This window comes from Lemur catta, chromosome 10 (genome assembly GCF_020740605.2).
Source record: "Lemur catta isolate mLemCat1 chromosome 10, mLemCat1.pri, whole genome shotgun sequence".
In the NCBI taxonomy this organism is placed as follows: Eukaryota; Metazoa; Chordata; class Mammalia; order Primates; family Lemuridae; genus Lemur; species Lemur catta.
The window spans coordinates 65,621,209-65,634,765 of NC_059137.1; the positions used below are offsets into that span (position 1 = coordinate 65,621,209).

The following is a 13,557-nucleotide window of genomic DNA, read 5'->3' on the forward strand; positions in this document are numbered from 1 at the left end:
TTTAAGCAACTGTTGTATTTGACTTTTAACATAAAGAAGGCTCAAGATGGAGAAACATGGGATGTAACACTAGAATAACTGAGTAATTCCCTGTTTTCTATCTTCATTTGAAATATATAGGAAAAAGCATCTCTGGTCACAGTAACTTTCATAAGTCAATTAGTCACTGTTACAATCTAAAGATAACTGCAACAATTTCTCTAATTTGTTTTTGACATTTTTTTATGCCCTAGACACAGTGAAATTTTTTATTACTTCTATAAATGTAGGTAACAAAATTATTGGTTTCACTTAGACAACACCTCATATCCACTGCCCCCCATCAAAACAAATAAAAAGAACAGTTTGGTAGACTGCAGTTGAGTTTAAACTACCACCACAAGCACAAACAAAATCACACTTAACGCTCATTTTAGGAGATGAAAAGTTTACTTAGAAATTGCAAACATTTAGCAAAGATAAGACAGATGCTATTTTCCATATTCTACAGAAATACAATAATTTATAGCTGGCTTGGTACATGATCACATGATATTATAAAAACAAATCTAATGGAAAGAAGAACATTTCATTCTACTTTTCTGCCACTTATCACAATTTAATAAGTACCGATAAGTACTGGAAGACAGCTGCATAGGAAGATTAGAATCCTAGGGCTGTTTGTTAATATACATTATTATATTGTAAGAATAATATAAAAAGAAAATAGGTAAGGTATACAATTAACATGCAATTTAAGCTATTATTTTGAGGAAACAGGACATAATTTAGTGAACACAACTGAAAAATGTGTTGCTAATAATGTGTTGTTATAATCAGCATATCATGGTATTTTACATGGCATGGAATTTCTTCCTCCTTAAATAATGCTTGGCAAATTGGAACGGGTTGATCCTATCTCTAGAGCGTATTTAAAATGAAGATGAAGGAAAGTAAGTGGGTAATTCTACTAGATGCTTTTCTAAATATTCTAAATAATTTTTAAAGAAAGTACCATAATTTCAAGCCTATATCACCATCTCTGAATTTAAAATAAAGTCATACTTTGTACTCTACGAATCTGTACTGTCCAATATAGGAGCCCTTAGCCACATGTGGCTATTGAGCACTAAAATTTGGCCAGTCAGAATTTGTGCTGTGAGTGCAAAATACACTGAAATTTTCAAGACTTAGTATGGGAGAAAAAAGAAGGTAAGATGTATCATTAAAAATTTTTTATGATGATTACATGTTGAAATAATATTCTTAATATATTGGGTTAGATAAAATATATCATTAAAGCTAATTTCACCTGTTTTTTTAATGTTAATGTGGCTATTAGAAAATTAAAAATTACTTTGTGGTTCACATTACATTTCTACTGAACAGTATGTATATAGATAATCTATAGTCATTATATTAGCCTTAGAATTTACCACCATACTTTAAGCACTCTGGGGTACTAACTCCCAGAACACCGTAAGTATATTCTGCACGTAACTTACTGTAAAATTTATTCTTATTCCTCTGCAAGGTATACATTTTAAGTGTAAAAAAGAATTCACAAAATAGTTAATGCTTAAAAAATGTCAATTAGTATATGGTAGGAGGTAAAAGAACTTCAATGCAGACTGCTATGCTGGGGGGAAAATAGACTAAGAAACACAACGGTGCAATCAGACTGAAGACAATTAGTACCTTCAGTAAAACTAGTTAGCCAAGTTTATCTTTAAAATTAGCCCAGGATTTGACCTTGCACCACCGATCATATATGTAACTTGTCCATTTAAACATAAACTATAAGAAAATCTTTAAAATAATATTGATGGCAACTTACTTAAATCTTTAAGAAATGTAAAATTAACAGGCATGGTGAATTCTAATAGCAGAATATAGTATCTGAGAACTTTTCCTTAAATTTAAAGTCTCTCTGCATTAAATTAAGCAACTGACTAGTGGCCAAGAAACTTGAGTTTAAAAAAAAATTAGAAGCGATTAAAAAAATCATTATTGACCTTTTATCTTTTTCTCTGTGTCCATTTTTATAGGTTTTGTAGTAGAGTATATAAATATTTGGCATACTTATAATACCTCATCTTTTAATTTTTCCAACTCAAAAACAGTACGTTAACCTAGTACACATTCCCTTATTCTCCTAGGAACAATAGACACCAAAATACAATATTGAGTGTTGACCTCAGTCAGCAGCCAGCATCATAGTCATGCATCAAGAACCTCTCCAGGAGGCAATGTCTACTTGTAGTACGTACTCTGTTCCTCACAGCTCAGGTAGGAATGTTTGTATTTTTTTGAAACCATTTTATCTTTTTACATTAGGTAAACTCTGTCAAAAATGCTCTGAAACCCACAAATTAACTGATGCTGAAACTACTATATCATTCATAAGAACTTCTCCCTCATGTCAAAGATGTATTGAGAAAACAAGTAGAAGTCATTTAATGAAACTTCATATTTTACCGTTACCACTTTTAAGAAAACGGAAAACTACTAAGATTTAGGGAGAAATAAAAAGAACCTAAACCAGACGGTACTGGATATATTAATACGGAAACTGATTGCAGAAGACTACAGTACTTTTCTCCAGAGTTCAGCTGCCTATTAAGACATTTCATCACATTTATTAATGTGCCTTGCATAAGAAAGACCACTTAAACTTTTCACATCTCCTATCTTCCGACCACGTTCTACATAAATATTTTTATTACATGTTACTAACTCCAGCCTAAATAAACCTAATAATTCATGTCAAATATTTTTAATTTCACACATATATTACTCAACAAATATACTCCTCTGTGAAAAGATGACAGCAGTCTTTCTGAAAGCTGTTAGTGTGATGTTAGATCAATCATTGACTAAGTATTTACTGTGCACCTACTATGACTGCACTCAGTCTACAACCATTCTTTAACTAATAAGAAAAAATACCTGCTCCAAATGCAAGATAATATTTGTAAAAGAGGACAATATATGAGCATTTATAACAGAATGCTGTTTGAATCAACTTGTGGATGTGTAAAATTGTACATCCCTATGACATTAAAAAAAATCCTCAAGTTTATTACCCATTACCTTATAAACAACTAAAATATGCTGCATAGTATTTTGAGGAAAGTGATTGCCATACATAAAACTGATTCTCTAAATGTACCGAAGAAAAGCCAGAATGTCATGGTTTATAAACCATCAAAGACTTAATATAAACAGTTTACACAAATATCTGGTTAACTGAGGCAAATGGGCACTTGTGTTAGGTTTCCAACTTTGCTGTAAACTGCCTTAAACAGCAACATTTTTAGCAAATACGAAAATAAAAATCCTTTATAAATTTCACTTGCAATGTTGTATAATTGTGTATCTTTGCCTTGTACATTTGAACTTATGTATTTTATGCAAAATGGTAGATTTCTCCCAAAGCTGAGAATGTGGATAATGATGATGAGAGCGAATGAGCTAGTTTTACCTTTCGAGCCTTTATCCATTATGATGAGGTGAATCCCTACAAGATGCAAGGCATTATGCAATGCGTTGAATATGTATGGCGTCTGCACATAGAACACTCAGAAAAACTCAGGTCATAGGAAAAAAAATAGTTGTCAACTTGAAAACCAATGGTAATCATTTTCCTCAATAGTATAATATTTCTAAAAATTGAGAATGATGTCAGCTAAAACAAAATACAATCATCCCCACCTCTGCCAAACATGGAAATATAATACAGAAATAATTTCTATAGAAAACACATATAAGAGAATGTTGATAACAGAGCCATAGGAACCGAAGCAGCGAGATAAACAACGAGGCAGTCACAGAGCATCTACTAGCTACTGCACTAGTGGTGGTTTATAAAAAATACTATCTATACTAAAATTTTAAGAGCTAATAATATAGTTAGCATATTTTTGCCTTTTCTTTTTTGCCACTGAATATAAAATTTTGTCCTAAATTTACTAAATCTTCTATACCCTGAGGAATAATAACAGACTAATAAAAGAAATGTCAGGGTTAGCTTTGTGGACCATATTATTGTCCAGAAAGCACAAACTATATATAGCTAATAATCTTGGAAGCACAAAGTTTCATCAGCAGACTAAGCTACTGCCCTATATGTTTTTAGCAAAGAGTTTGGTTTTATAGTGTTAACATGGCCTGGTGAGAGTAGAGAAGTCAAAGTTGGGAGCCTGAGGTTTCCCCTCCCACCACAGATCCACAACTGACACACTGGTTTGCTGTCTCCACTATGAATATGGCATATTGGTGCCCTTTAGGAACATATTATTCAACAGTTCTCTATAAAGCACTTTGGAATCTTTAGTTATATATTTTTATGAAATTATAATGAATATTTGCTGTCTTGAAGTATGGAATTCCTGTCTCTCTCCTCTCCAAACACAAATATATAAAATAACACACTTAAAATTTTATCTCAGTATTTACTTCTTTTCTTCCAATAGCTAAAAGAAAACAATTTCTATTTTTCCCACTTTCAACTATCTTATATTAGGCCTGATTTGGGAGGGAAGGAAGGTCCTTAGAAGTAAGGCAAAGGACTCATTTAGGACAACTATCTGGCCTTTATTTTAGGGCAGAGTGCTACTGTTTCCTTTTGAACACAGTTTTCTGACTGATGTTTAATTGTACACACACCTCTAAGTGGGATGCTTTCCAATCCACAAAATGTTAGTTGTCAGAGAAAAAGAACCAATTTTTGGTGGGGTGCTTAAAAATGATAACTAATAAAATATAAATCAAAGCATCCTGCCTACTTATATTAATATCAGTATCTCACCAAAGGATAAAACACCTCCTGGGGCCATGCCTAGCAACAGGAATAAAAAAACAATGGGCCACAATCAACAACTGTTTGATAAAACTTCCATCCTGTTTTCTACTCAAACATTACACTTAAATATAATCTTGCTCCCAAAAAAAGTAAGAAAGGCACTCAAATTAACACAGTGTGTATAGTTATTCCTTAAAAGATACTGGGTGATGGCAAGTAGAATTCTTGGGGTTGATTTTTCTTGCTCATTACCTTCATGACACTGAATTTGCCTGAACTTTCCAGTGCCTCCACACACTTCTCCATTAAATAGAAGCTCACTACAGAGCATACCTAAATGTGGGGAGGTAGTAGCACATAAAGTGCTAGGGTTTGCACAGTTCTATTTGAGAAATTTATTCAAAAGACAAAAGGTTCAGTTGTTATAATGTGGTTCAAAATTTCTCACATACTTTAAATATCTTAAAAGTTTTAAAACATATCTTTCTAGTAAGAAATTACCAGTAAGTTTAAAATGGCTTTATGCAAAGAAAAAAAGGATATGTTACTTCCTTTTACAACTAAATCTTTATCTTCTATAGTTCAGGGGAACAAAGGTAGAGATTAGATGTTATACAGTAGGTGGTAGTTGTACTCCTAATCAGATACCATCTGTGCTATGTAAGAAAAAATTAGACAATTTGCTCACCACAATTAAGAGTTCTTTTTACACACACACCCACACAGACACGTCTGTGACCCAACATGCATAAATTGGCATGACTTGAACATATCAACATATCTAAATGACAAAGTCTATTATATACACTTTCCTACAAACTGCTGCATAAAAATAAAAAAAACTTTTACTTCCGTATCACATGTCACATAAGTCCTTATTTGAAGACTTAAGTGGCTTTTAGTGATAACTTGTACACATTTAATCCTATTAATAATTAAGGTAGCCTTTAATTTAAATTACACACATACCATAGGAATAAGAACTATAACTGAAGGTATGGGCCCAGAGTTTCTAAAGAGGTAATAAAATGTAAAATCTAGGAAAGAAAAAGAGACACCAGTATGTATCAAATGCTTAAGCTTAAAAAAATGACTCACACAGGTTTAAGAAATATCTAAAAGATCCACAGTTCAAGTTGGGAGGCAAAAAGGAGAAGCATAAAATGACTATCCATGTATACAGATCAACAAGTCACTGAAATCAAAGAATTTCTTCAGATGACCAAAAGTGGCTCTGGATCTGTATGCAAGATCTGTTCTCTAATATCATAAATGAACAGACAGTAGTGTTCTTAATGCAAGTGGGTTCCATTAGCTCTATGGATTTTTAATACATATTAAAGTACAGTTAATTGATAATTATAGAGCTGCATGTCTTGGCCGAGATTTGGCAAGTTTAAACAAAGGTAATTCAATGAAGAAAAAAAATCTAAAGGAACTTATTCTAAATGCAATAGCTCTCCACAAGTATTATGAAACTAGAAAGCATCATTCGTTCACAATCCATTGCACTAATCCATCAATTTCTCAATCATCACTCACTCTACCTATCACTCACGACCAATCATTCTCTTCTTCAAACAGTTAATCATTCATTAACTTAATAAATATTTAATCAGTCCTCACAATGTGCAAGGCACAAGTAGAATCTGGAAACACCATATTACCATAATAGGTATACTAAAAAAAGGTGGGGCAGGGCTGGTGGTGGAGACAGTTAGAGATCTTACTGTTTTTTGCTTGTCAGTAGTAGTATTAATCCACAGGATGGTACAATGACTTGCTATTCTTCCAGTGAAAGTTTAATGAAATGTGTTTTAATTTAAACCATCTTTTCCTTTTAACAACTAGTTATTTATAGAAAAATAAGTGAAAACTAACAAGCCCCTGAAAATAGACAAAGTCTTTCCACTGCATGAGCTCAGTCAAAGATATATCATGCTACAGCCTGTGAATTTAAACGTTGACCACTTAGGAACAAAAACTTAACTATATAGGGCCAATACTAGGATTTTCTGTGAATGAACACTTAAAAAATGCAAATTTTAGAAATAAAATAGCACACAAAATCATGTACTAACAGTATCCTTTGGATATTTGTATTTTCACTCCCTACTTAAAACTTTATTAGGAAGACAAGAGACCAAGATATATTAAAGGACTGCATGGCTTCAGAAGGGGGTAGCTTAAAAGCCTTAGAAGATACGAAGATAGTTAACACCAAAGATGGGCAAGATACTCAGCGGAAGGTATAAAAAGACATGGAGCTCTATGAAAATGTAGCTAATTCACAGGGTATTGTCTATATTCATGTACTGATACTTTCTCATATCAAAGTATAAGAAGCCTTATCACTTAGGATACTAAAAATGATGCTTGGAAAAAAGGTAATACTGAGCGAGGCCAGAATTTGGCAACACGTATTAGTGGAATGAGTTGAATCTCCCATGTCTTCTTTGTGTAGTTTCCCACCAACTCCTGCAGGAGCTTAAAAGTCATAAACTAATGGTTTTATTCATAGAGGTCTAGGTAGACCTTGAGGTATTTGATTCAAAATATGCTTTGTACACAAAGGGACATGGAATCTATGTTCATAGTGGCAATTATTTTCTAACCTAAATACTATAAAAGCTATAAAAGGGTAATCTCTTTGTTCCAAGAGAGAAGAGCAAGTTCTGTTTACTAGGGCCAGGGTAGACAGTATTTTTGGTGTTCTTAAGTCTCCCTCAGTTCAACAGTCTGCCACTACCACTCAACAAAACCATGATGCCCAAGTAAAGGACCTCCTCCTCCTTATGACAATGCACCTAACTCAAGTCCAGGCTTTCCATAATAGTGACATAGAAGAGGTTTGCCTTTCCTTACACCTTTCTCCCTACTTTACAGATTACCTAGCAAGTAAAAAGGAGAACAGGGAAAGCACGGTGGTCACTTATTTCTGCCACTATTACATTCTGCACACACACAGAACAACAGACAGCTTACATCATTAGAGGAACTTTTAGAGGGGCAGCTCTTGTTCTTATTTCCCCTGTGTATATGTTTTAGATGGGGTATGAAATTATTGCAAATAGGGAGAATATCTTCAGGATGCATCCCTGAAGTAAGATAGGAAAAATATACAAAAGTGAAAGTGACAAAAAATAGAGAATGGACTGGCAAAATAAATAGGAAGGTATGTGGAAAGAAGAAACAAAGACCATTTACAAAGGGGGAAATATAATAAGAAAGTAGACATTACTTGGCCCTTTCCCCACCCCCACCTCACCGACCTGAAAAACTCAGCCCTTGTTATTAAAAAGATATGATACGGCTATAATGTGGATACTTTGGTACCTCATCCCTGATAAGTTCAGTATCAAAGTGTTATGTTTTTAAAATAAAGACTGAAGAACTAATCTTCAAAACTATTCTTTTCCCCTGGCTTTTGCCAGTAAACTTTTTAATAGTCACTTTAAAATAATTTTGTAGTTTATCTAGTATATCCTCAATAATTTAAATTTTTAAAGAGAAAGATTTTTATGGATACATTTCTATGTATATTTCTCCCATTTTTTCATAAATAAATTTAAAAGGGAAATAGTAATAACTAAAAATGGCATTCCAGGTTTTTTTTAAAAATCAATTTTATAAGGGCTGAGAAGTGTTTTGGCATATACCAAATTTGAGGTAAAAACAATCTATCAAAACTAGTAATAAAAATAATTTTTCAGTACTGCAATTACATAAACACTTAAATTATTTTAAAATAACCATTTTAAAAATGGAGTACATTGGAAGTATTTTTTCATATAAATTCCAATACTTCTGACTTTGGTTATGTTAGTCTATAACTTGAGTAGAACATGCTAGAGAAGAGAATTGGTTTGTATTTTGACATATCCATCCATCTAGCCATTTGATTCTCAAACAATTACATTAAGTCATTCTGCATTTGTATTAATGTTCTTTAGCTGAATTATATCATTAATTTTTAATTTTTAAAAAAACTTGCCTACGTAGCAATTGCACTGAGGTGGGTGGAGGTGTGTGCGAACCAATTAGGAGAACCAAATGAGAAGCCTCATTATAGAAATATAAAGAATGAGAAGTTAAAAAGAAAATTTAAGACTCACTGTTTAGCAGGAAAGAACTATACAATTATTTTAGCCCCAAAGGAATGCCAGTTCTTACAAAATAAATAAAATGAAAGATTTACGATGGACTTTTAACCTAAAGATGAAGAAAATATGGTTAGTCAATATTAGTAAACAGTTCATGCAATGTAAGGAAAGCAATATTGCACTAAAAGGAGAACTCTGTAAGACTAATCCACCTCTTTCATTGACTCAAAGTAACCAGCCATTTCCTGTACGCATTGGCAAACCTGGCTTGCTCTACGTTCCGGCAAGTGGACAACACTTGATCAATGAACCTGTGTTCCATTTCTAGGCCTAGGGAGTCTGGAGCTGGGGTCCGCTTCAGGCGTTTGGTTTCTTGGGAATAGCCTTTCTTGCTTGAGTCATTCAGTCCATCCACTTCCATTGCCTGAGATAGTTGGGGGCCTGCTGGAATAAGGTGCAAGTCACTCAAAGTCCCCCCAGAGCTGTCTGCAGGTGACAACTGGGTCATGCTGTGAGGAAACCTACCATTTAAATGATGCTGAAGGTAGAAAACATGCCGCCTGTGATGGGGGAGAGGGAAGAAGAGAATAATGAAAGTCACATTAAAAGTTAAGTGTTTCAGGAGAAATAAAAAAACAGTTGGTAATTTCAAAACATACAGCACTCGGTTCACTGCCCACTTCATAACCCAGAGTTATCCAGGGGAAGGAGGATAAACAGTTGAGATGAAGTCACTAACTATAACATGAAACTAGAAGTAGGTCTTAGCCCAATCTCTGCTATAAATTACAATTCAAAACAGAATCAAAAATTAACCTCACTGATATCTTAGAAGACAAGTGATTCAGAAATATGGGATTAAATATTTCCTTTAGACGCTTATTCCGTGGCCTTTATCCAATACTTTCTTTAATAAGAATAACAGATCTGCTGCAACTGGTCTTACTATCTAGAGACCAACTGAACTTTGTCTTAAACCCATCGCTGTAGTTTTGAATACCCACGTGCACTGGGGATGTGCTGGGCTCTGAGCAAAGCATGTTAAAAGACACAGTTCCTGTTCTCCCTCTAAGGAGATCAATTCTCCTGCCCTTAAAATCACTTGGAATTGTTTGTTAAAAATGAAGATACATGTCCCTAATCTCCAAAAATGTTGTGGTGGAAACAGCAATAGAATTAGAAGTGGAGCTTGAAGATGTGACTGAATTGCTATAATCTCATGATAAAACTTGAAAGGATGAGTTGTTGTTTCTTATGGATGAGATGGAATCTACTCTTAGTGGAGATGCTATGAACATTGTTCAAACTACAACAAAGGATTTAGAATATTAGATAAATTTGGTTAATCTGGCAGGGTTTGATAGGACTGACTCCAATTTTGAAAGAAGTTCCACTGTGGGCCAAAATGTTATTAAACAACATTGAATGCTACAGAGAAATCTGTCATGAAAGGAACAGTCTATTGATGAGGCAAACTTCATTGTTGTCTTATATTAAGAAATCACCACAGCCACCCCAGCCTTCTACAACCACCACTCTGATCAGTCAGCAGCCACCAACATCAAGGCAAGATTCTCCACAAGCAAAAAGACTGACTTACTGACAGGTCAGGGAATTGTTAGCATTTTTTATTAATAAAGTATTTTCTAATTAAAGTAAGTATATTTTTGTAGACATCATGGTATTGCACACTTAATAGGCTACAATATAGTATAAACATAACTTTTATATGTACCTGGAAATCAAGAAAATTATGTGACTCGCTTTATTGTGATATTCACTTTATTGCAGTGGTCTGGAACTGAACCTATAGTCTCTTTGAGGTATGGCTGAAACAACAAAAATCTGTAACAAAACCTAAGTTAAGATCTATCTTCTCTCCTGCAAATGTGAAATAAGAATGTCTTGGTTTTAAGAGAAAAAGAGAATTCTCTACTTATGAAGGTGCCAAGCAGGGGAGATGGTCTTCTGTCTTCTGAATATATTTAACATGGGATAACAGCTGACCAGGTTTCCTCAAATAGGCTACAAGAAAGACTAGACTAGAAAAAGGGGGAAAATCTTAATAACTTCAGAAGTATACAAATTTTTAAAAATGCCTGCCTCCTGCCTAGCAGAGGTAAGTCTTCATAAATAGAATCTTATGGTATTTATGAAGATGGAGATGTCTCCAAATAAAGGAAGATCTGAAATAAATGAAGCAAGGGGTTCATATACCTCGACTTCATTCCAGTATGAAATCTGCTTTACTGTCAAATGTACTCAAAACTCAGGTTAACAGATTGCATACCTTCTTTCATTCCTTCCTACCAGTCTTTCCCTGCTCCCAAGAAGAAATTCTCTTATGCTTTAGATAATCAAAAAGTATCAAGATATTATACATAAAGTAAGTTAATTTGCAGACCATCAGGGTCTGAAAAATGTTAAGCTTACCTTGTTCTTGGGATTTAATCAATAGACTCAATACTGTGCACCAAAATTATGTTAGGGTTTTTCCTTTTGTCTTAAAAAACAGAAGGTAGCACTCCATTCTAGGTATGCTAAATAGAAGGATTTCCAAGAAGGGAGTCCAGAAACTTTTGTTACTATTTTATTTTGCTTGTTTTTACTTTGGAAGTAATACAGGTAATTCTGTTACACAGTCATGGTTGAATATCACTATCCTAAGCTATAGGCAGAGATCTGCATGAGGAATTTCACATTGATGATGATGATGATGATGATATGGTAACACAAACAAACCCTCTTACACTCACTCAGTCAAAGCCCCACCATCAGATGACCATGTTTACTCAAGCAGGCAAGAAACAGGTGTAATACCTCCTGCAGCTCTCATACGGACATGTGGTTTTATGCAGAAAATGGATTTTCTCTTCTCTTACCTATGACACCAAAGGGTTTCATGTCCTGGGTAGGAATCGATAAGATCAGTGCTGAATTCAACTTCTTCTTCTAGAAGATGAGGAAGATTTACCCTTGGTTCCTCTGTTGGAGCTGCTGCTTCTTCATCTTTTGGAAGAACTAGGGATGGCTCACTTCTCAAAGAGTTTTGCTCCAACACAGAACTGTCTGTCACAGTTTGGCTAATCAAAGACTTTAACAAAAACTGGCGGTAGTGAAATCCACTGTGGTCTGAAACATGTATGGACGCCCAATGTTTAGTAGAAGACAGTTCATCAAGAAGAATCTTGTAGGAAGAAAAAGGGAAGTGAGAAGAGGAATTCCCAAAAGTTTTTCTTTTTCCACTAATGCTTCTGATTTCTTTTGGTTTGTTCCTTGTTTTGTTGACAATACCATTCTTACCAATATTTTGTATGCAATGTCCAGCACAGTGCTGTTTCTCAGTAGAAGCTTAAGACATGCCAGTTTCCCCTTTCCCTCATAAAGTGATAGTTAAACAAAACAAAAAAAAAAACAGAACAAAATTTAAGGACCTATCTATCATTCTTTTCCTGGACCTTTACAAATCACATTCTGATTGGTACACACATAGAAAATTCAAATTCTTCACTAATAAGTTTCATGAGGGCAGAGACCATGTCTGTCTTTTTCACTACTTAATTTTAAGGGGTTAGCACAAAAACATGATGTGTGAATAACAGGATTTTTCAAGAGCTCATGATTTTCACTATTCATCTCAAACTTAACATCAATGATAAATGAGTTTTTTAAACAAAAGAAATAAAATTCAGCAGTAAATTGTTTAAATCTTTGTACTACCAATCCTGTAAATGAAAGAAATTCAAATGAAATTATTTTTAAAAGCAAAGTTATCTGTTAAAAGTTATCTGTTAAAAGTTATCTGGCAGTGTCTTAGACAGGTAGCAAATATAAATCAGTTTTGATCAGTGAAAGGTATATTGAGGGCCTACCACATTCCACCAGAAGATTTTCAGACCAGCTAAGGAAAAAAAGACACACACTTGTGAACAGTGAATAATACAGACAGTGTAATGCCAAATGACACCTTTACCTGCTTGTCAAGGGCCCCAGGAAAATGCCATTTCTTATACCCCTTTACTTCCCTAGAAGAAATCTTTCCCGGTTCTGCAACTCCAACACTTGTATACATAACATATTAAAGAATTTTCTGTGCATCTGTTCATTCCCACTAAACTCTGCAGGTGCTTTAAGATATTTAGTCATTCCTAATTGATGTTACAATCTCCTATACCTACTGACATCAGAGTGGATACATAAATATTTTATGAATAGATGAATGAACAATGTAAAAAAAGAGGTGACTAGTACAAAGGAATAAAGTTACTTCCAGACAGGATGGTCAAATTATATTAGTTTTATCAGTGGAATGTTTTAAATATCTCCTTTATGTTCTAATGAATTTATTCATAGCCATCTAAATTTATTCTAGAGGCTATAGCTGTCAAGTCTCTGAGAAATGAAAAACAAGATCATTTATTTGAGTTTAAAAGGTGAGCAATGTTAAAGCACCAAATAAAACCTCTACCCGAAAAAAAATACTCTTAATGTTATTACTGTTTTGAAGACTTAACCTGCAGGACATTTAGGCTATTAATACAGCAGCTTTTTAACTTTGGTATGGCTTCTTAATATGGACTGAAAAGAGGACTCTATTTGTTTACAATAAACTTATATAACATAAAAAAACCTTCAGATTATTTATTACAGAGTATTTCTATGTACAAAAAT

At 33.9% G+C, this 13,557-nt stretch overlaps 1 protein-coding gene across 3 annotated transcripts in view; it reads right to left on the minus strand.

Annotated features, from left to right (window-relative positions):
• Window positions 1-8,314: 8,314 nt before the first annotated feature.
• PTAR1 (protein prenyltransferase alpha subunit repeat containing 1) overlaps window positions 8,315-13,557 on the minus strand; it is a 39,551-nt gene continuing 34,308 nt past the window's right edge. The window contains exons 6-8 of one of the 3 annotated variants that reach the window (XM_045562410.1): window positions 11,769-12,073; window positions 9,412-9,446; window positions 8,315-9,327 (exon numbers count right to left, since the gene is read on the minus strand). In XM_045562410.1, coding sequence (XP_045418366.1) covers window positions 9,104-9,327; window positions 9,412-9,446; window positions 11,769-12,073 — 564 coding nt within the window. In that variant the 3' untranslated portion in view covers window positions 8,315-9,103. Of the gene's footprint in view, window positions 9,447-11,768; window positions 12,074-13,557 lie in introns of all 3 variants that reach the window. The other 2 variants (XM_045562409.1, XM_045562408.1) reach the window with 2 other exon arrangements.